The sequence below is a fragment of the Agelaius tricolor genome, unplaced genomic scaffold (genome assembly GCF_023055355.1).
Source record: "Agelaius tricolor isolate 1412-34295 unplaced genomic scaffold, bAgeTri1.0.p SCAF_3, whole genome shotgun sequence".
In the NCBI taxonomy this organism is placed as follows: domain Eukaryota; kingdom Metazoa; phylum Chordata; class Aves; order Passeriformes; family Icteridae; genus Agelaius; species Agelaius tricolor.
The window spans coordinates 59,350,984-59,372,507 of record NW_027269263.1 but is presented as its reverse complement, the minus strand read 5'-3'; the positions used below and the strand labels follow the sequence as shown (position 1 = coordinate 59,372,507).

General features: G+C 37.5%; 1 protein-coding gene across 1 annotated transcript in view; it reads left to right on the top strand.

The window, feature by feature from the left end:
• Nucleotides 1-21,524, top strand: part of SEMA3C (semaphorin 3C) — a 118,355-nt gene that overhangs the window by 64,827 nt on the left and 32,004 nt on the right. Inside the window, exons 3-10 of the mRNA XM_071424018.1 lie at nt 1,697-1,857; nt 4,249-4,311; nt 5,640-5,759; nt 9,597-9,687; nt 13,464-13,583; nt 15,387-15,529; nt 17,521-17,635; nt 19,750-19,819. Of these exons, the coding sequence (XP_071280119.1) occupies nt 1,697-1,857; nt 4,249-4,311; nt 5,640-5,759; nt 9,597-9,687; nt 13,464-13,583; nt 15,387-15,529; nt 17,521-17,635; nt 19,750-19,819 (883 nt within the window). The remainder of the gene's footprint in view (nt 1-1,696; nt 1,858-4,248; nt 4,312-5,639; nt 5,760-9,596; nt 9,688-13,463; nt 13,584-15,386; nt 15,530-17,520; nt 17,636-19,749; nt 19,820-21,524) is intronic.

Genomic DNA, 21,524 nt, shown 5'->3' with positions numbered 1-21,524 from the left:
CTTAACAAGTTCTTTTCAGTTTTTTCGGCACAGATTGTAAATCTTGATTGTATGTTTATCTTTTGTCAAGGCACAAGATAAATACTACTAGTTTTGGGGTTTTTTTATATTACCATAAATAAGTGCATGTAGGAAACTCAGCTCCTGAAAGCTGTCTCACATTTAAATTAATCAGAACACAAGTACCTTTTAGTAACTGGAGATATTTTTCATCTTCCTATGAAACTAGTTAACAATGATAAAAAATTAATTGGAGTTATGTATCATATTTATCAATGCAAATTATATTCTGATAAGTGTTATTTCAATCATTAGTTCTCTATTAGACAGGTATGAATCCTAGGACTTCAACTTTTGCCTGCTATTAAAAATGGTTCTCCAAGTAATTAAAAAAAATTGCTTTCAGCTAAATATGTGTTTTGCAGAAGGTGCATACTTTTGGCACACTTCTTTTGGTGCATTTTTTTTTAATAGAGCACATATCCAGAAATTTTTCTGGTTTGAGAGTTTTGTAAAATATCAATAGCTTCAGACAACTAATTTTGTATGACATTTACTGTTTTCCATAGGGAATGATTGAGCAAAAAACTTTGCTTTTAAAAAACCTTTAGCAACAGTGACAAGCCATAGTGTCCTAGACAAAGTTTGCAACTGAGAACTGTGGGCTCAGATCTTACATTTATGAATATACATTATAGCAGAGCTCGTTTTCATAAGTACTGTGTATTTTGAATATAAATACACAGTACACAGGGAACACAATTCAATCCCAATATTCATGAAGAAAGAAAGCGTAATTATATGTTAAATATTTTAACAAAGACAAATTGATTATTAAGGTTTTATTTTTCCACTCTCAGCTCTTGAGAAATCTCCCTTCTGTAATTGCTGAAAAGTAAAACAATCTGACTGGGGGCCAAAATATATTGGCCAAGCAAAGATGGGAAGGCTGAGCTTTCTTGAAGGCAGCAAGTAGAACTTACATTGCAGTTGCTTATGCTCTTTCTGTAACAGGCCTGATCCTGCACTGCTGAGATCAAAGGATGTTTTCACTTCACTTTATTGAAAAAAGTTTTATGTAGAAAAATAGAGCTCCTTCTACAGTTCTGTTAGTTTGGTCCAAACCTGTAAACAAACAACTGAATGAACAGACACATTTAGGCTTGACTGAATGATTTTTTTCTTTTAAGTAAGCCACACATGATGATGAAGAACAAAGTAAAACTTGACCTTGAAAATGATAAAAACCTTTTCTTAGTGAAGCCCCCTGTTAGGAAAAGGAGGTAAAATGTTCTTATGTAGTTCTCATTGATCTTGTGGGTTTTCTGCAGTCATAAACTTCAGAATGTATTGAACATATTGATTAATTTAATAAATTATGTTCCTTAAAAGCCAAAGCTGTAAATAATAATATCCATTAAAATAAGAATTAATTAGATGAATGAATAACAGCACTGCCTGATTTTTATGAGCTATGTCTATCTACTTAATGTAGAAAATAATTGTATTCAAACTGGAAAAGAAGCTTTGTTTTACCTCAGCTTTTGTATTATTACCTAGTGTTCAATGAGGCTTTTTTCTTCCCTCTCTGGCCCCATTTGTGCTCAAAGATGTCTTTATTTAGAAAGACTTGCAGCTGAGAAGCAAGAAACATGAGTGAACTACTTTACTATTGCTACTGTTTTTACTATTTCAGAGCTGCAAGAAACCAAGACCTCTGAGTACCACAGGATATCCCACAGCCCCCTGGATTACAGGATATTATTGATGGATGAAGATCAGGATCGGATCTATGTGGGGAGTAAAGATCATATTCTGTCTCTGAATATTAACAATATAAGCCAAGACCCCCTCAGTGTAAGTTCAAGTTTTATTCTGAGAATCTGAGGTTGCTTTACTCCATGCCTTTCCTTTTAAGACAAAAAACATAGTATTTGATTATTTTACACAGAAGTCCATGCCCACACCTTATTGAATTTTTAGTCCTTGTTTTATGCATTACATGTTTTATCTGCATTACAATGCAGCTGAAGCTATACACTGTTCCCCAAACACTGTTTAAAACTGACCTATTTACTCATTTTAAAGCAATATTCTGCTTGGCCTGGCCTCACAAGGAAAATCTGTGTGATTTGACACTTTCCACCTCTCTCCAAGATGGTTCAGAGATACACTTTTAGAAGAATCCTCAAGGAAGAGTAAGATACACATTATCATTCTCAGGCCATATGGAAAAAAAACAAGGACAGAGTTGTCCTTAATCTTATACTCCATTTTTTGTGTTTTGTGCTCTGACTCTAATCACTGAACTATTTTCCAATCTCCTGTTATGTCTGGGTCAGCCTTTGCCATTCAGTTGGGTAGCTGAGACACTTTATTTGGTTTTTTGGGCACCGTGACACCCCCTGTTTTCTGGCTTCTCACTTACTGAGATGGTGTTTTCCAAGGACTTTGTGTTCCCTCACCAAACAGTAGTGGGCAACCTCTGCGTGAAAATAATAATGTTATCAAATGCTTACAGATTCCTTTCTTGTCTCCAAAGCCAGCTGAAATTCAGCCTCTCTGCTTTTGACATGGGTGACCTGCAGAAGTTCTTGTGTGCCCAGAAGCCTGGCTGTTGAGCTATTGCCTGTCTACAGACCTTGTCTTGCCTGTTTTTGTGCTGTCACAGCTACTACCCTGCCTGAAGGTGTACCATAAAAGCCTTGTTCCACCAAATCCATCCAGTCCTTTAATCTGTGGGTTTTATTACTGTACCTCAGAAGGGCTGAGGGGCAGCGATACCCGGCTTGCAGCTGGGAAGATAAATGCCTTTCTTAAGAGACAAGGCTTTTAATGTGTCAGGAGAGAGAGAGAGGGGCCCTGCCAGAGAGTGATTGAGCACAGTTAAATTAGGCTTTGCTCTGAATCACCCTCTGGACATGCCTGTCCACCTGAATTGATTGTTCAGGGAGCCCAGGGAGGCTCATTCTAACTTACACATTTAAATTACATGCTTCTAGTTCTATGGAGTGAATGCATCCTTCCCTCCTCCTAATGGTACCCAAATCTCCTTCTGAAATGGGGCTGCCTTGTAGGGTCTGAAATGCCTTCTGTGACCCTTTTGCTAATTTCCATCTCACAGTGAGCCAGCCACCCTGGTCTGGCAGGAGCTGTGCCCCAGCATGGCACTCCCCTCCTGTCCTTGGCAGGTTGGGTTTAATCCTGTGCTGAGTTTGATTAGATAGGAGGGTCTCTGTTACATGAAATATCTTCTACAGTATAAAGCTGTAAGGCATTTCAACAGCTTATATAGGCCTGGAGAATAAAGAATACAAAAAATCAACAGAAAGGAAAAACACACAAAGCTTTCTGGCAGTGAATGTGATCACCCAGTATTAGGCTCAGAATGAATCTCTGCAATTCTACACAGGCTCTGCATTTGTTTATTTAACAACTGATTCACTTTGCAGATCTTATAGATCTGTAGAAATCCCATATACACATACATTCAAATCCACAATTCTACATATATATATATATAGATATATATATAGATATGTGTACATATATACACAGAGATCTTTTAATGATGTTGTTTATGTTACCTTGAGGCTAAATGTTATCAGGCTCTGTCACGTACTAGATTTCTGGGGATAAATTTGTAATGGATGTCTTTCCTATTTCAAAATCAAAATAAATAATGGAAGAAGTTCAAAATATTTACACTTTGAGATAAACAGGTAATCCTTCAGACATTGAAGTATTTATTGAAAATCCTTCTGAAAGAAATCAATGTGAAATCTTGAGATTCCAGGTAGGTTTTGTCATAATCTAGCCAAAACTTTGATGATAAAATGAAGAATTGTTACAAGAACTCGTCTTTCAATATTTTAGTCTTCTGGTTTCTAGTGTGAATAATTTCTACAAATTCAGTAAAAGTAAAAAAGTAAAGATGGGCAGTAATTTAGGCAATAGTGGTGGTGGAAAAGGTCTCTTATTTAGAAGAAACAAATCTAAATTGATTAATTTGCCTTAAAAATTTTTAATAAACTTAATATGTATCAGCCAAAGACCTGGCCCTTGATTTTGTTTAGTGCATGCTAAGACAAAGATAGTTTTATTTATCAACAAAAATCCTTTTTTTCTTAATAATCAAAGCAGAAATTATATCTAAATATTAATCTACTAATGTATGTTAGGCAGTGAAATTTATTTTTTTAATTATGTAATAAATACATTGCTTGAACAATACTTCTTTCCTTACAGATTTTCTGGCCAGCATCAGCAAACAAGGTTGAAGAGTGCAAAATGGCTGGCAAGGATCCTACAGTAAGTTGTAATCCATGCACTCATACACACAAATTAGGTACTTGGCAATAAAGTAAGAGCACCTTGAGTGCAGCCAAAGCAAAATGAAAGAAGTGTTTGGTTTTCTTTGAAATGCTTTGCAAGCCAATCTATAAAGTGAAATACTGGAAAATCAGGTAATATAAACAGAATGCAGCTCCAGACTCTGACAGATGGGACAAGATACGCAGTGTCCATTTCCTCCCTTTTTTGGTTGTTACTAATCAAACTAGGTAATAGTACTTTTCCAGGTGTGTTCTGGGGTGGTGCTGCACTGCCTGTTGAGCTGCTCTTCACAGTGTGGAAGTTCTTTGGCTGGCTGCACTCCCCAGGAGCACACATTGAGGGTGGGTGGTACCCACTGCCTGCAGTCTGAAAACCCCAGATGTGCACCAGTTTTCAGATGATATTGTATGGTGCTGGCTCCTGCTGAACCAAAAATGTGAATGCCTTTAAAAGTAAATAAACCAGTGGAGTCTGCTAAACAAGGATTAACTCTATTGATTTTCATGAAGATGACTGATGGCACAGTTTCCAACCCTGTGCTCATAAAACATATGCAGTTCACAGTGTCTTCGTTGAGGTTTGGATGGTTGAATATGAAAGCAGTTCTGGGATCTGGGTAAGAAAATGTATTCATTAAAAAATCTGTTTTCAACCTAAAGAGCATTAACACTTAATCACAGTACAAAATGAAAGAGTAAGAAAAAAAAGGGAAGGGAAAAAAAATGTAAATCCAATATTGTGAACTGTGTGGACCTTAACATTCTGGTTTAATTTTCATGCTGATTTGAAGATGTCACTGTAGGTCTTCCATACAAAGCAACAATTGACTGCAAATCTCAGTTTAAAGTTTCGGAAATAAATTGTTTACACAAATAGCAAAATCTGATATTTGGACTTGCTTTCTTTTTAATTATCTCCATTTATGTTGAACAAATCAGGGAGAAAAAGAGACTGTTTCAGAGGTGTCCTTAAGGAAATGTACTAAGGTTACGCCTTGGTTTCCTGTAGAGGTCCTGCTTCTTCTCATGGAGGAGAAATATGTGAATGAAAATTGGATTGCTGTGTGGAAGTAGGAGAGCTCTGTGGACTTCTCTGTAACTCATTTGTGGTGCTCAGTCAGAAAGAGCCCAGTTCCCAGAGCAGGCAAAATGATGTGAAAAGAAACAGCTGCCCACATCCAGAGACCAACAAACTCAGTAGCTGTTTGCATGATGCTATTAAAATTCTATGTCATGTTCTCTAGTGTTCCCAACATCTCCTAACATTTTCCCCTGTGGAGTGACTGTTCTCTGTGTTTCCTGCAGCATGGATGTGGGAACTTTGTACGGGTGATCCAGTCCTACAACCGCACCCACCTGTACGTCTGCGGCAGCGGCGCCTTCAGCCCCGTCTGCGTCTACGTCAACAGGGGACGCAGGTCTGAGGTAACTCTCCTTTCTTTCTGGCCACTCACTTTGTGGTCCACCCTGTTGGTGTGAAGCAAAATCTCAAGGTTTTGAAAATGCAAGAATCAGTAGTCCCAGTAGGGTCCTTCACCGGTGTTAAATAGCGAAGGAGCAAAGGTCCATAGTTTTGTGACCTGATACCAGCTAGAAGCAAAGCCATGATGAAAATCCATGCCTCAAATATGATGGTTGTCCAAAATATGATATATTTGTCCAAGATATGGACAACATTTGTCATATATATATATGTCCAATACATGATGGTTGCCCACAGCTGTACCAAATGCTGGGATACATTTGATAGTACTTTTTATTTGACATTGTCTGGTGAATTCATTCCTACCATTTGGTGGAAAAATGCCCAAGAAATACTTGAAAGGAAATAGCCAGTTAGATGAAAAGTAAAATACAAACTTTAATTTTTATAACTTCCATGTGTTACTGGTTCGTTGAAGAAGCTCTTAATTTGGCTGGCTATTCAGGTTAGGTTTGCTGGAATTCAGCTTAACACCATCTAGATGCAATTCCAGTACAGGAACTTTATTTACTGCACAAGTTTTGCCCCACTAGGTGGTGCCCAGATGAAGTTGGTAAGTTTCTCTTTGCTGTAAGATCTTACTTTTTCTAGATAGGTTTCCAATTTTTCTATATTCAGTTTCACTGAGAGTATTTTCAGTACAAGTACCAGATGTTTCAGAAGTATATGGTCCAAGTTTCCTGATTTGAAAGTGAAATGTTTGTTTATCTGCAAATGTAATAGGTAATAAATTAAGCAACCAGAAAGAAAGAGAATGGCACTTAAGCAGGAGGCAGCACCTCAGTAGCTTTTGGGGCAGATTCATGTCTGCAGGCACAGGGGTGTGCAGTATATTTTCCAGAACAATGTGGAAGCAGATGTGTTGGGAAGGAAGATCAGAGTGTGCTACCTGGAGCTTTGCCATGTCAGGGCAGCTTTAAAAGCTGGGCTGGCTTCTCGGGAAGACTCTGAGAAATTCATCACTGATTTAATTGGGAGTGGGATGGGAATTCTGGCTGAGCCCCAAGATTGCTGCAGAGGTTGCCAGGGAGGAGATTAGTCAATGTTCCTCCAGGTCAGTTTGCATGATATGATCTCAGTGACTTTTGGTAGATCCCTACCTGGCTCCAGCATCTTTAACAGAGCATGCACTCACAATCACTGCACTTTCAGTCCTACTAAATTATCTAAAAGTAAAGATTATAGCCTGAATTTAAAAGCAGAAGCAAGCAGAACTAAGTAAGTAAATCCATCCTTCTGGTTTAAAAATTCTGCATTGACTTATTTTGATGTATTATGAAACAGGGATCACCTTTCCCCAGCATTATTCTATTTCTTGAAAAATCATTTAAAACATGAACGGTGATCTCATTTGTCTTTAATTAATGTAATTCTCTTTATCATCTTAAGTACTGGTATTGCAGGCCAGAGAAGTTTGAATCTCATTATTTTAGACTGTTTGTAAATGAGGTTGGGACAGAGGGAAGGGCAGGAAATGACATCTCCAGATGATGCAAGATGTTAAATTTCTTAAATGCAAAGTAAAGATACATGACTTGGAAAAGCAGAAGCAGCTTCACTTTGCCTGTCTGTAGAGCTGCATGCCTATGATCAATTGATTAAATAAACTGCTGTTTCAGACGTCTGCAGTCTGTGAGACACTTGACTGTAGGCACTTCATGCTCAAAGCCATTACTGTGCAGGCCAACAATAGCATAACAGTTTAAACCCAAGAATTTCCTTCTGAACTCATTGCATATATCAGTGCATGACTAATTGATAGAGCAGTATGAGGAACTATGTAATGCTGATGGGACCAGTGCAAATTCATTTTTTCCTCTGCTTGTATCATTTCACCTTCTATATGGTACAGTTTTCAATGCACAAAAGGTTGTTTTTGTACGTGCAAAATGAATATTTTAGAAAGCACATCTGTTTTTCTCTAGAAGCTACAAAGTCTAACAGAGCCATATCTAACAATCATAAAAACTGGGCCTGTTTTGCTCTTCTGTCGCCAGGATCCCACATAAGCTCACAAAAAATAGGCATTTATTGATGAGGCAAAATTTTGCCCTTTTCGCTGAAACAGAAGTTATAAAACAATTAATTTTCTTCTTTGGCACACTTAATACTTTGGCCTTTGGTAATTACTCCCTTAGTCACCCAAATATATTCTAATGTCAAAGTAAATGCAAACAGAAGGAAGTGTAATCCCTAAGTGAAATAATTATAGACTAAATGGTAGTTTAATATATATGAAAATCAAGTGTAATCCTGGAGCCAGTTTAGTAGAGGAGTTAATGGGCATTTTAAATTGGTAAATAGTGGTTTAATATAGTAAACATGGATTAGAATCAAGCTGCATATAATCTAGAAGTGAAAAAAAAAACAACAAAGAAACCACCCAAGATCACATTAGAAACTTCATACTTATATTTTAACAATGTTTAGAGAGCTTATTACTGAAACAATAGATAAGATCTCTGAGATTAAATTAGGCAAAACAGAAGAGGGGGGAAAGAGAGGGAGCAATCATATGAAAACTTCCTGCTGCAGCTGTGCACTTGAACTTGGTGTAATCTTCAATTTTCTGGTGCCAAATGGCTGCTGAGGGACTTGTGTGGCATCCCCACTCCCCTGTGATTTACATTAACTGTTAAAGGCAACATCAGGAGTTGCTGGCCTTTCTCAAATAACTAATTGTTGGCATCTACCTCACAGAAGCCTTTCTTTGGAGTTTTTGTCAGCTACATTTTTCTTTTGAAATGTTTAAGTTTGATTGTTATTGTTGTTGGGGTTTTTTTCTTGCAATTGTGTCTTTTGGCCTTTTATTGAAGATTGGAAGTTTGTTGTAGGAGCTTAAGAACAAGCTGTTTGGTATACAGTGTGGGGGAGTCTGTGTGTCTTGGGTCAGCTTATATCTGCCATTACTGACTGCAGGTTTTAAGGAATGAGCTTGGGCCTGAGTAATTTCTTGCTGAGCACACTGTGCTGGTATTGCTGGGAACCAAGGAGTGAGGAGTTGCACCAAAACGGGCAGATTTTCTAAAGATATTCAGATTGTGTGTATTTTAAGATGTAGTCCAAATTGCTTCTACTTTTCTAAATGTTCAGAAAGTACATGACATATACTTTCCCTGTAAATCCCTGTACCATGATTTCTTAAAAAATCCCTGTACCATGATTTCTTAAAAAAATAATCAGGAGATTTCAGGTAAGAGGTATAGATAAATCATCTGTCACTGTGGATTTGGAGCTCTACACATAATCCAAGAGATGGTATTGAGGAAAATAAGTGTCATTTGGGGGATGTTTGGAGGTCTGATAACTCAGTAAAGACCAAATGATTTATGCTACAATCTAATGAAAGTTGTCATAAGAGATTTTTATTTTACATGTATTATTGTTCTGGTAGCTTTATTACAATGTCCTAGACAGTTATAAGTACACCAGTATATTCAGAAAATAAATGATAAATAATTTCAAAACCACAGAAGCAATTTCCATGGATATTATTGCAGAGATCAGCCAACCTATCCTTAACAGAGACAGAAGGAACATTTTTTTGATTCAGTGTCTTGAATTTATAGCAAGAGTCTTGATAATAACCATGTGTCAGTGTTATCTAACAGGATGATGGAATTCTGAATAGAAGAGTTAAACTATCAATAATACAGTGAAAGTGCCCAGTAGAGCACTGTTAATAGAGCATTGCTAATGCTGTGAACAGCCAGGCATAAAAACCAGCTTAGATCTAATGGTTTCTGACATGAGAAGTGACACACAAATCTGCTTTGCAGGAACAAATCTTCAAGATTGACTCCAAGTGTGAATCAGGAAAGGGACGCTGCTCTTTCAACCCTAACGTGAACACAGTGTCTGTTATGATCAGTAAGTAAAGATACCCCAGGCTGCTGGGGTCTAAACCCATATGGTCCTGTGGAGGGTGGCTTGATGGAATGCCCCAAGGGAGCTGGACACAGAATTCAACCTCCCAGGAGCAGCCTTTAGCCTGGCTGATGGGCACAAGGGGTGGGTCCATCCCTGTTTCAAGGCTTGTGTGAAGCTTAAGGTGGGTGGACAAATGAAATGCAGGAATAAGTTATTGAAAGGGGGAGAGAGACACAGGGAACAAAAGGTTCTCCCTTTTCCAGATTACACATTTTTTCCCAGGAATAGTTTCAGCTTTGCATTACCCTGTCTAGCATTTATATTTGAATGGTTTCTGACCTTGTTCATCCTAGACAGCACTTGTGTCTTATTTAATTATTTTTAAAATCCCAGAGTAGCCAGGGAAAGAAAGCCTGAAGACTTCAGATGCTTTAAATTTCATTTTTGTTGTCATCGTTGCTGTAGAGCTGACCAACTATTGTAAAGCTCTTCATTCTTCAATTGGCTTTATACCCAACCAATTTTGCCATTTTCTTCCATCTGAAAGGCCAGAAAGTGAAACAATAAAGGATTTCTGATGTGCTTGTTGCACACCTATGAGAAAACTCAAAGGGGGAATACACTTTGTGCAGCCTAAGTCATCTGTAAAAGATACTTTTCGTTTTTTCAAACAGGAAGAGCTGGAAATATATACTCAGTGTAACCTGACCTTTCACACTTGCTGTGTGTTCACACACTTCTAGTGCCAAAGCCCTGATTTTTCATGTGTCTGCTCCTTGCTGTATTTATGGCTATGAAGGGAAGAGCAGTTGCACAGATTTTTGAGATTTTCTTAGTAAATAAAACTTATTGCACATATGTACTGTGTATTTCACCCAAGGTTTACCAGGGAACAATGTGCCATGTTTCTGCCATTCAGCTTCCTCTGAAATCAATTACATCAATTACATATTGTGTGAGATATTTCCTTTAAAGTCTTGTACATCTTAAGGAAAGCGTAATACAGTCTGTCCTACATGGCCTGTTCAAAGTATAAATTGGTTTTTGTTTTTTTGTTTTTTTTTTTTTTTTTTTGATTCCTGCATGTCTATTTAGTACAAAGGATAAGTATATCTATTCACAGAGATGTAAACTGAACCCCTATAGAGAACAGGTGAATGCTACCTAGACATCTCTCTGAACCTTGGCTGCACTTACACCTTTATCTCAACAGTGATCTAAGGACAGTGTTTACAGACACTCACTATGTAAAGAAAATGTTTGTTCCAAGTCAGTGATAGATGAGTCCTCTGCTACTCATTGCCATTCTGGTATTATTAAGTGAAGTGACTGTTTCCTTTCCTTGTTCTTCTGGATTTTATATAGCAACATTAAAGAACATAGTTTCTGAATTGTTTGAATAGTAAGCTGATCTTTTTCTACAGTAGGTCTATGGCAGCTTTGTTCATCTTAATAGACTTTTTGTTATCTTCCTTGATCTCTGTTATGTGACTGAGACCTTCCCTACAGTTTGACTTATCTTTCATGGCATAGTTCATCTACAAAGTTTAAATTATTCCACCAAGGTCAAATTCCTTTTAAAAAGAGTCCCCAGATTGAGTTTTATACTTTGTGTTGCAAAGTCCAGTCACTTCAAAACCTTAAGCTCTAGTGAATTTGGCCTCAGTATCCATGCCACAAGCATGAACATTTTCTGTCTCAGCCCATGTTGTAATGAAGGGACTGAGCCAATTTACTGTAGTCACCTTTGAGCTTTCTGCAGTAGGAATTCCCTCCCATTGCTTCAGAACATAGTAAATACCACCAGACCAACTAACTCTTCCACAAAAAAATAACCCTTTCTAAATATAGATGCAATTTCTTGACCATTTTGGGCATCACCTGCCTAGAATACAGCAGGAAAGCTGATTCACCCTTCAGAAGAAAGTGGTGCTATAAAAATGAATTTGAACTTTGTACAGTTTGCCGCTGTACAGAGATGCGTTGGCATCAAAGCAATGAAAAAAGTGCTTTGAAGCAGCTTGGCAATACAAGTGTGCAGGATGCATATCTTTCTCCCCACCCAGACTATGAGATATTTATAAAAGCAGACATACCTCATCAATTCACTAATTCCCCCCAGTAACAAAGTGAAGTAGAGTGAATTCATTGTGCTGTGCAGACCAAATACTGTGTGGAATTTAAGGATTTCACCAGAAGGAAGTGGAACTGATGGATCTCCCCTGATACGTGATTAGCAAGCAGACATTAGGAATGCTTAAGACATAAGTAATACTGTTGATATATAATAGGATTAAAATTACATAGTGTAGTCCTGTTCTAAAGTGTGTATGTATGTGTATATGCACAGGACTGTACATAATATTTAGTGAGAATCATAAACCTGATCTCTTTCAGCCAATTTTTTTCATAATAAGAATAAAGTTCTGATGGATTGAGGCAAGGAGGCAAACATACAAAATCACTTATAAATTTGTCCAGATCTAACATCATTCTGTCAATACCTCCTCCAGAAGTAAATGCTTCAGCAACATGCAGCAAATGCATTGCTTAAATCCCCTGTGTAGGAGTCTTGTCATCATGGGGAGAGGTGAGAGCAGAAGAGTGGCTGCTGGATGCCCTGCCAGGGTTCAGTTCAGGCTCCAGTTAGCAGCAGAAAAGCAAAGTCTCCAGGGTTTTGATCCTCTCATGAGTTTCTCAAAAGTCTTCCATGCTGATTATGAACACACGCACACACACACACACACACACACACAGAGCATGAAAATAGCCTCAAGTATTTCTGAGCCTGTGACTCTTGCCAGCTTGACCACACTCTCTGGGTAGTCCAGGAGTACAGACAAAAACATCAATCAAGGGACCCAGCTGTACTGGAATGTATTCAGCCACCACTCCCACTCTGAGAGTTAGAGTTTATTTTAGTTACTGTTTTCTACTCTGGGGTTTCATTGTCATTAGTCAGTGGAAATTGCTTGGTTATTCACAGAGTAGAAAATGATAGTATATGTAATTATAATTATATATACATATGTTTATGCACACACACAGACTGAAACAAACACAGATAGAGATCCTGGCTGATGGGCTGAGTTTTAAGCCCTGCACAGGGAGCAGAAGCTCATAGTTAATGTAGGACTTGCATGTCTCATTCTGCTCAAGCATAATGACCCTATACTTAGAACCAAGTACACAACAGGGGACAACTGTTGCTCCATATTACTCTGAGTAAAGTTCAGTGATATGATTGTCTGGCTTCTGCCATGCTGAAGTCAGCTTGAGGCTGCCTGGGGCAGCTGTAACAATGCTGCTGGTAAAAATTGGCACTGATCCACTGACTGTAATAGATGTGCCAGTTTACAGCAGCAATAAATTCAACCCAGTCACTTCAACTACTTTTGTAACAAAAAAAAAAAAAAAATTATTTGAAGTGCATACTTAATATATTGAATGTGGTACTTTTTGATAACACTAGCCTTATTCTCCAGTGGTCCTTAGCAGTGCAAATAGGGCAACTAAACCTCCTATCAAGAATGGTTTCCCATGTGTGCAGCTCTGCTGTGGCATTTAATGGTACAGTTCCATAAAGCCTCTAAGAAAAATCTGATTACTCTCATGCATTCTAGTTTGAGTCTTTGTAAATCAGAGAAAACCTTATTCCCATGACCCACTATCTGTATAGACTCCCGTGTAAATAAAGAGCTGATGAATTTAAAATAAACTTTTTTTTTTTTTCCCAAAAGCCGTAACACTTCTCCCTCCATTTCAATTCTTTACAGATGAAGAGCTTTTTTCAGGAATGTATATTGATTTCATGGGGACAGATGCAGCCATTTTTCGCAGTCTGACCAGGAGGAATGCAGTGAGGACTGACCAGCACAACTCCAAGTGGCTGAGTGGTGAGATGCCTCTAATTTACTAGAGTGTTAATGGGTGTCACAGAGATTCTGCTTTCCTTTGCTTAAAACAAAGACCTTATCTTTTAAAGAGCTTGACTCTGAACTTAATTTAGGAAGCTGAACCATGCAGAAATGTGTGTAAATGCAAACTGTAGACAATACACAGATGTAGAGGGTTCCCTGCATGAACCAAGCTCCTAGGCCACCCTACCTGAGGGCCTTTTTTTGCATTAAAGCTGAACCAAGCTCTTTGAGGGCAAGTGTATGAAAACCTTTCCAATGGCAATTGAGGGCAGTCTGATTTCTAGAAAAGTGCCTTCCTCTAATGAATCAGATACTGCCTTAAATCAGTGTTTGATTCTAAGCCACCAGCTTCAGTTGATTCAAGGTGATCCATCTCTGCACAGAAGATTCATCACCACTTGCATTCAAAATGTGTGCAGAAGAGTGTCCCACTATCAGAGAAGTCAATCATTGCCACTTATTTCAGTGGTGAGGAATTGGATATCTAAACAGAGTAGGAAAACTCATTTCTGAGTGGAATCAAATAACTCTTTGATTCACTGACATCACTGTGAAAATTCTCCTTATCTTTATTGGTAAGAAGACTCCTTCCAATTAAATCAATTTAAATTAAAATAGTAGTCACCCCTCTGAGCAGAGGTAGCTATGAAAGGTTATAGAGCAACTAACACAGCAGTTACATTTTTTAAAAGCCTTCAGGTATGTTGAAGTAAAGTTACTGTGGTTTTGTCTTGATTTTTTTTGGTGACTTATTACTCCTGTCTGGCTGTGACTACAATGAAATCACAAGATTTCATTCACAAATTCATTTCACTATGAAAGGGAAACTATGTCTGCTCTCTATTTTTTTTTTCTGTTTGTTACACATTCTTACACTTACCTGTGCATCCTAAAATGTGCATCCTAAAATGAATTAGAGAAAAAGAAAATTTAAAAATGCCTAATTTCTGGAAAATCTACCTGTTCAAAACAGGTACTTGAAAGTACAATTTATCTCCATATTCTTTTAGAGCCAAAGTCATGACATTTGTTATATTAATTGAGAATAGACTTATGTGAACAGAAAAATGCTGCAGTTCAAAATGAGTTTCAGACATTCAACCTTTGTATCAGATTGTTTCAAACTTTGTACTGCCCTTCAACTGAACAAGCAATCTTGCATGATCATTGAAAAGACAAAGCCTTCATGCAGGGAGAAGGGCCACTTCTTCCTTCAGTCAGAGGAGATATTCTGAGGGCTCCTGCACTGTCCATTGTATGTTTGCTGTTAAGGTTATAAATTATTTTGTTCTCTCCCTAATTCTCCTTTGTAGTGTTTTGCACATACATTGATTATGTTTACTAGCCTCTAAGTCAAGTGCTGCTCAAGCATTTGCCTACCCTCCTTTCCTTTTCTGGGTTGCACAAATTGTTTTCCCCTCCTATTTGTGAACCTTACTTGTTATATTCCTAAGCTCTTCCAGCTTACTTTTATATTTTGTCTCAATGAGACTTTCCTTAGGTGCACCAGATAACACACTGGTTCTTCCTTCTTCCTCAAAGTCTTTGGGTCTCTGCAGTAATCCAATACCATTGCTTCTGGACTGCTCCTCTAAAAATTTGCTGTAAAATAAAAGTTTGAGGATGCAAGCACATACAGCTGCCAACTTGGAGCCATTTACCTGTTGATATTTGGTATATTCAGCACTTCCTAGAAGCAGTCAGTAAATGTCAAATCATTCGTTGCTTATACTGATACATCTTTTGGTTTCATCCTTTCGGTAAACTTTTTCATTTCAGAGCCTATTTTTGTGGATGCTCATGTTATCCCAGATGGCACTGACCCCAATGATGCCAAAATCTACTTCTTCTTCAAAGAAAGACTCACAGACAACAGCGGCAGCACAAAGCAAATTCATTCCATGATTGCAAGAGTGTGCCCAGTAAGAACTATTTTGTTTACCAGGTTGCTGGGATAAGCTGCTAGTGTGACATGATAATCTAAAAGACTAAATGTTTGAAATGATCTTGATTTGACAAAATTTCCTGCTTCTGTGTCACCATTCATAATTAAGAAGAGCTGTTACTGAGCTTACAGCTAGGGTCTGAACAGGTTATACATATCTAACCATATGTGTAACAATATGGAAATGTAGAGGTTCAGGGATTTGTGTATTTCTCTGACTGAGTCAGAATAGTTACCAGTGTTGAGTTTTCAAACTTGCTGTCCTTAGCACAAATAAAACACACTGTTTTCTTAATAAAAATGAACTTTAAGCACTGAAGGCTTTCACACATACACACTCAAAATAATTAAAGCACATCAGAAATATCAAGCTTTTAAATTGGTGGATTTAACTTTCAAATGCTGTTTTCATTTTTCGACATCTGTTCTTTCAGCTTGCTTGCATTGATGCATGTATGAGCCTAATGTTAAAAATGTGCACAGGAAATTTAAATTCAGGAGTTGTGGCTATTCCTGGGCAATAATTAATTTTTTTCACAGCACTCCTCATTGTCTCTATTTCAGTTTTTTTGTATCTCTAATCAACTGTAGATGAAAAATGATTGAAGCAGCTATTAATATCTCTGGTGAAATCAATTTTTTTTTAATGAGAGAAAAATTATAAATGCACAATTGCTGCTAGCCTATTCATTCCTTCTTTTGGAATGCTTCAGGAAGTTCATTGTGAATGTTTATACATTCCCTGTCTTTAATTTGGCTTTTCTTTAGAATTTGATGTTTTGTGATTTTGTGGTACCTGGGTGTGAAGGTGTTTGTCCTTCTCTGGCAATATGCTGAGGAATGTGATCTCTTTTATAATCTCCATTCTCTGTACTTTAGTTAAAGTGCCTAAAGGCCTTTTTGGGTGTTTTGCAAGAAGACATTTCACACAATTACTGCTGTATTAGGTTTTCTACTGTTATGATGAAGCCCAAATGATTTTTGAAAGGCCTAAGCCTTTTTAGACTTACACTGAAGCCAGTGGCAGAATCCCAAGGCAAATTAAAAGAAATCTGAGCCAGTCATATTTGTATACTTGTACACATACCATCATATTCATGTATTAACACCTTTAAGACTGCAAAATATATTACCCACTGAAAAGACTCTTAATGAGTCACCCAAAATGTTGGATTACCAACTCCAGCAGCATCAGTGAAACATGCACAGCACTTTATTGAAATCCCATTTCAGCAGCTTCCACATTTTGGTTTTTCTCTTTCCTTGGGTGACATCATGTTATGCAGTTTGGAGAACACTGCTCTTATGTAAGGCATTCACCAGCACAGCTGGTCAGGATCTGTCACCTCAGGGCTGCATCACCTGGTTTGGCAGTTACAGTTCCCACCCTGAACCATGGAAAATTGGAAAGATCCATGAGCGAGCTGTGACCAAGCCATCTCTGGACCAAGCTAGCAGGACTTGCAACAGTGCATAACTAGCTTGAGCCACACTAGCCATCATTTCTGAATACTGTTTAGAGCATCCTCATGTGCTAGCGTGGCTTACTAGGTCAGGTACAGCTATGCTGCTGTCAGGACTACAAGAAACATCCCTGCATAGAACCATGAGACCTTTTAGAGAGAGCATGGACTTTGTCCTGGGTGTCAGTGAGTGATGCAGAGCTCCACTTCCAGTCAACAGCATGCACAAAACTTTTTTGATTTTTTGATGCACAAAAATCTACTGCCCAACCCTCCAATCCTGCTAGCCCAGCAGAGAAGATCCACTCAGAAAACTAGTTCTTGGTTTGTTCTGCATATAGAATGCTTAGATGAGGGGATTTGGCTTAGTCCTATCTATTTTTAATATTAAATTTACCAGATAATTATCTAGATAATGAATTAACCTGAGAAAAATGTGGGAAAGCCCAGTAAAATGTTAGCTGTGTTGTATTTCCTATTTTCTGAAAATAATATTCCTTTCCAGAATGACACAGGTGGTCAGCGCAGTCTCGTGAACAAGTGGACAACATTCTTGAAAGCAAGACTTGTGTGCTCAGTAATGGATGAAGATGGAACAGAAACATACTTTGATGAATTAGGTATCACAAAAAACATTGCTTAAAATTTCATCTAAATGCTGTGCCTTGTGCATGTTTAATGACTGATTTTCATTCAGTTTCTTTCACTGTTAACAGTGAAATCATAGCACTAGAAGCCAATGACAAAATTCCTCTTGCAGTTTTATGACAGCAAAAACCAGAAATTCTTCGTAAGTCTGTCTGTGTAATTATAAGGTAATTGAGGTAATTAATCTTAACTATGTAAAACAATTATGAATGTAAAGAATTAATTCTTGGAAGGAAACATCTAAGTGACTCTCTTACTGGTTTGCTACTAGCTTGGATTACAATAGAGGGTTTTTAACATCCCTTTGAAACTGTTTCTTATAGCACTGTGTAACACACAGCTTTTCCATAATGCATTTTTTCTATTTTTTGATCACAGGGTAGAGTCCTCAGTTTGGTAATTCAAGATAATGCTAATAAATCCTGTTAGTGGCACCAGCAATAGCACTATCCATAAAAAATATTTTTCAGGAATCATTTAGTCATATAAATCTTTGTTTCAACATGTGAAATACTGTAAATATTTAATGCATACAGCAATCACAAGAGGTTTCTTTTCATTAAGGAATTAATAGATGCATAGCTTGATACCTACATGCCTAACAACATTACCAGAAAGTTTCAAATTCTATGTTTTTCGTGGCTGAAATGCACAAAATCATGGTTCTAAATTCATGTATTGAAGATTTGGTGTGCTTTACATAAATATAAGCAGCTAATGTGCCCTGCACTGGGTCTGCATCTGGCTCTGATTTTCTCACCGTTGTATCCTCTCTCTTTTCTCGATTATTATTCCTGATTCCCACCATAGCAAATGGGGTTTGGAGTTTTTTTGAGTTTATATATTTATAGCTGCTTGGTGTACTTGCTTTAGTTCAAGGTTTCAGTGGAACCTGACTGGGCCTAGGAGCAGATACTAACTTGCTCTAGCTCGGAATGTGCAAGGTGCTTCTTGGAGTACTGATTTTCTGAGGTCTGCAGTGCCTCAGCACTGCCACAGCAGCTCATCTTTCGGAACTGTGATTTACCAACCCCCTCCTCTTCAACAAAGCAGTAGGATAACTGCTTTCAGGTTCTTGTATGACAATATGTAGGGCCATAGTGAATAGGAGACAATGCTCTCAGCATGGGCTCCCAGCACAATTCCCTAGCAAAGAGGAAGAATACAGTCACAGCTGGAAATTCAGAAAACAGGGAGAGAGCAAACACATGCTTCTGTGTTCATGTATAATTCAGGAGAGTATAACACTTCCAGTTCTGCATGGTGAAGTCTTTTGCTTTTGACACATTGAAAAGAATATTTAAAAAATTCAGCGGGTTAAATGAAAGAGCCACATGAATTAATGGAAAGCTAAAGAACATATTCTGTGATAAAAAGCTCACACAGTTCAGTCTTTTTTGAGTTGTAAATTAAGTTTAAGAGGTAGCATGATTATAGTGATTAAAAACATTTGTAAGGAGAAACTGTCAGAGATTAAAGTAGTTTTCACTGAAGTGTAAAAAAAAAATCAGCAGATCAGAGGTAATAGTGGGTAAATTCATTTCAGTGAGTAGGTACAGCTTTGCACAGAGCAGTCAATAAATCCCTACACAACAGGAGGAGGGAGTTTTACATCTCTCACAGTCTTTACTGCAGAGCTGTCTGACATTCATATCATGTTGAAAATGCTCTAGTGAGGGCCCTCCAGTGCTTTCTGGACAATAAAACACCTAATTTCCCTGTTTTTGATTACATCCATCTACGGGAATTCTTTGTCTTTAACCTACTGCAACTTTAATGTTTTCCTACTGCTTAACAACCTGCTGAAACAAGATACAGCTGAGAAAAATGTGTGTCATAGATCCTGAATGTATTTGAAAATCTTTGCCTTCTGTCTTCATAAGGCTAGAGGGCATGGAGTTAATTTCCAAATTTGTTTCTGAATGTTTAAATGCTAGATTTATGCTTATATGATCTCTTCATGTGGTTAAGTCTCCTTTTTCCCATTCAAGTCTGAGATAAAACTACTGTTGAGTTTAGAAGGAATAAAATCAACAATTAAACTGGAAAATAAAGTTTTTCTTACTGTTTTTTCTTTCTCTTTCAGAGGATGTGTTTCTCCTAGAGACAGATAACCCCAGAACAACGCTCGTGTATGGAATTTTTACAACATCAAGGTAAACTTGGAGATTTGAATAAAATTACCTAAACTGCCTGATTTTCTACATGAAAACTGAAACTGGTATTTTGTGGATGGGGCTGTGCTGGGCAATTTTGTGTGTCTCCTGTGGCTGTGGTTTGCATGCAGGAGTCATTGCTGTTGGTGTCTATGTCAGAGCTGTGCTTCTTGGAGCAAACTGCTTCCTGACATGCTGTCAGCTGCCACTGGGAAAGCATTTCCATGGAGGGCCACTTGTCACTGCTCAGCAGTGGAAAGCTAAATGACTTCAATGCAGTGAACTCATGTGGCATCTGAGAGCACTTAACACCTCCTGAAGAACATCCAGCACCCTGAAGGATCAAACCAGGATATCTTACATGAATTCATACAAATAATTTCCAGTCTCTCAGCTGGCTGATGATCACAGAGATGGCAAATAAACATATTGGCTTCAGTTGGCTACAAAAGGACAAGCTTGCATGGCATTTGGTCACCTCCTTGCAGCTCCCTGTTTCCAGTCAGTTGTATTCACTTACTGGCTGGTTTAGAAAGCATTTACTGAGCTCCCAAGGGTGGTGGAAGCACTAGATATGGCTTACTATGCTGAAACTCTCCACAAAGATAGACTGACAGGTGGACCAACAGATTCTTCCACCTCTACCTTTATTTTTCTTATTTTTCCTCTTGCCCAGAGGAAGGGCAAGAATTTTTCCTCTTTGTTAACACTGCATAGTGTTAACAAAGAGTAAAATTGTTTACTATTTCCTGATTTCTGATATGTTACCCTTTATTATTTAGATGTTATGTCTTACGTTCAAACAAGTCTCCTGGGTTTTTTCTTAATTTTAAATTATTTTATCAAATTAGAAAATTATGTAATTTATTATTAATAATTCCTTTAATGGCAATTTTTAGTAAAAAAACCCTTTCAGATTTTTTTTTCTCCAAGAGTTTTTTCATTGGTATATAGGGATATACTTACTCAAATATGTAAATATGATAGGAGAATATGAATCTATGATATTTAATTGGGGAAAAAAACATTACACAAGTTGTAAACTTAAGTGCTATCTATAATTCCTACATCACAAAAAGATAAAAGGGTAAGCTTATGTGGTTTAGTATTAAAACCACGCTTATCATTAGGTTGGGGGTGAAACATGACTGAACTGGAAATACTTTTACCTAATACTGGTATTTGTCAGTGGAAATAAGATTTGAATCACAGGAACATATAAGCTGACAAAAAAAGAGAAACTCACTTTTTCCTGGCTCTCAAGCTATTTTCTCTCTCTACTGAATTTTTTACACTTGCATTGGTCTATTCTTGCTTTATTTTTGTTCAACTATAGGTTGAATATGTTATCTAGTTAAATACAGAAATCATAAGGATTTTTACTCCCTAATAGTTCCTGTATCTTCATCTCTGTAGACTTCCAACTCATAACAATAGCAAGAGAGAAACATCACAGGAAGTAATAACTACTAGTATTTTTATCTGAATCATACAGAAGGAAATAGATTAATACTGAGCTAAATTATTTTAGTGTCATAATATGCTGTAAATCTAGCATGAAACATCTGGAAAGACTAAATGCATTTCTCAAAATCTATTAATACCTAGTAAAATTTCCACAAATACCATAATCCATCTAAAAGGTTCATTCTGCTAATCCATATATAGCTGAGAGCAATGGGGATTTCACTTCTATTGTTTAGAC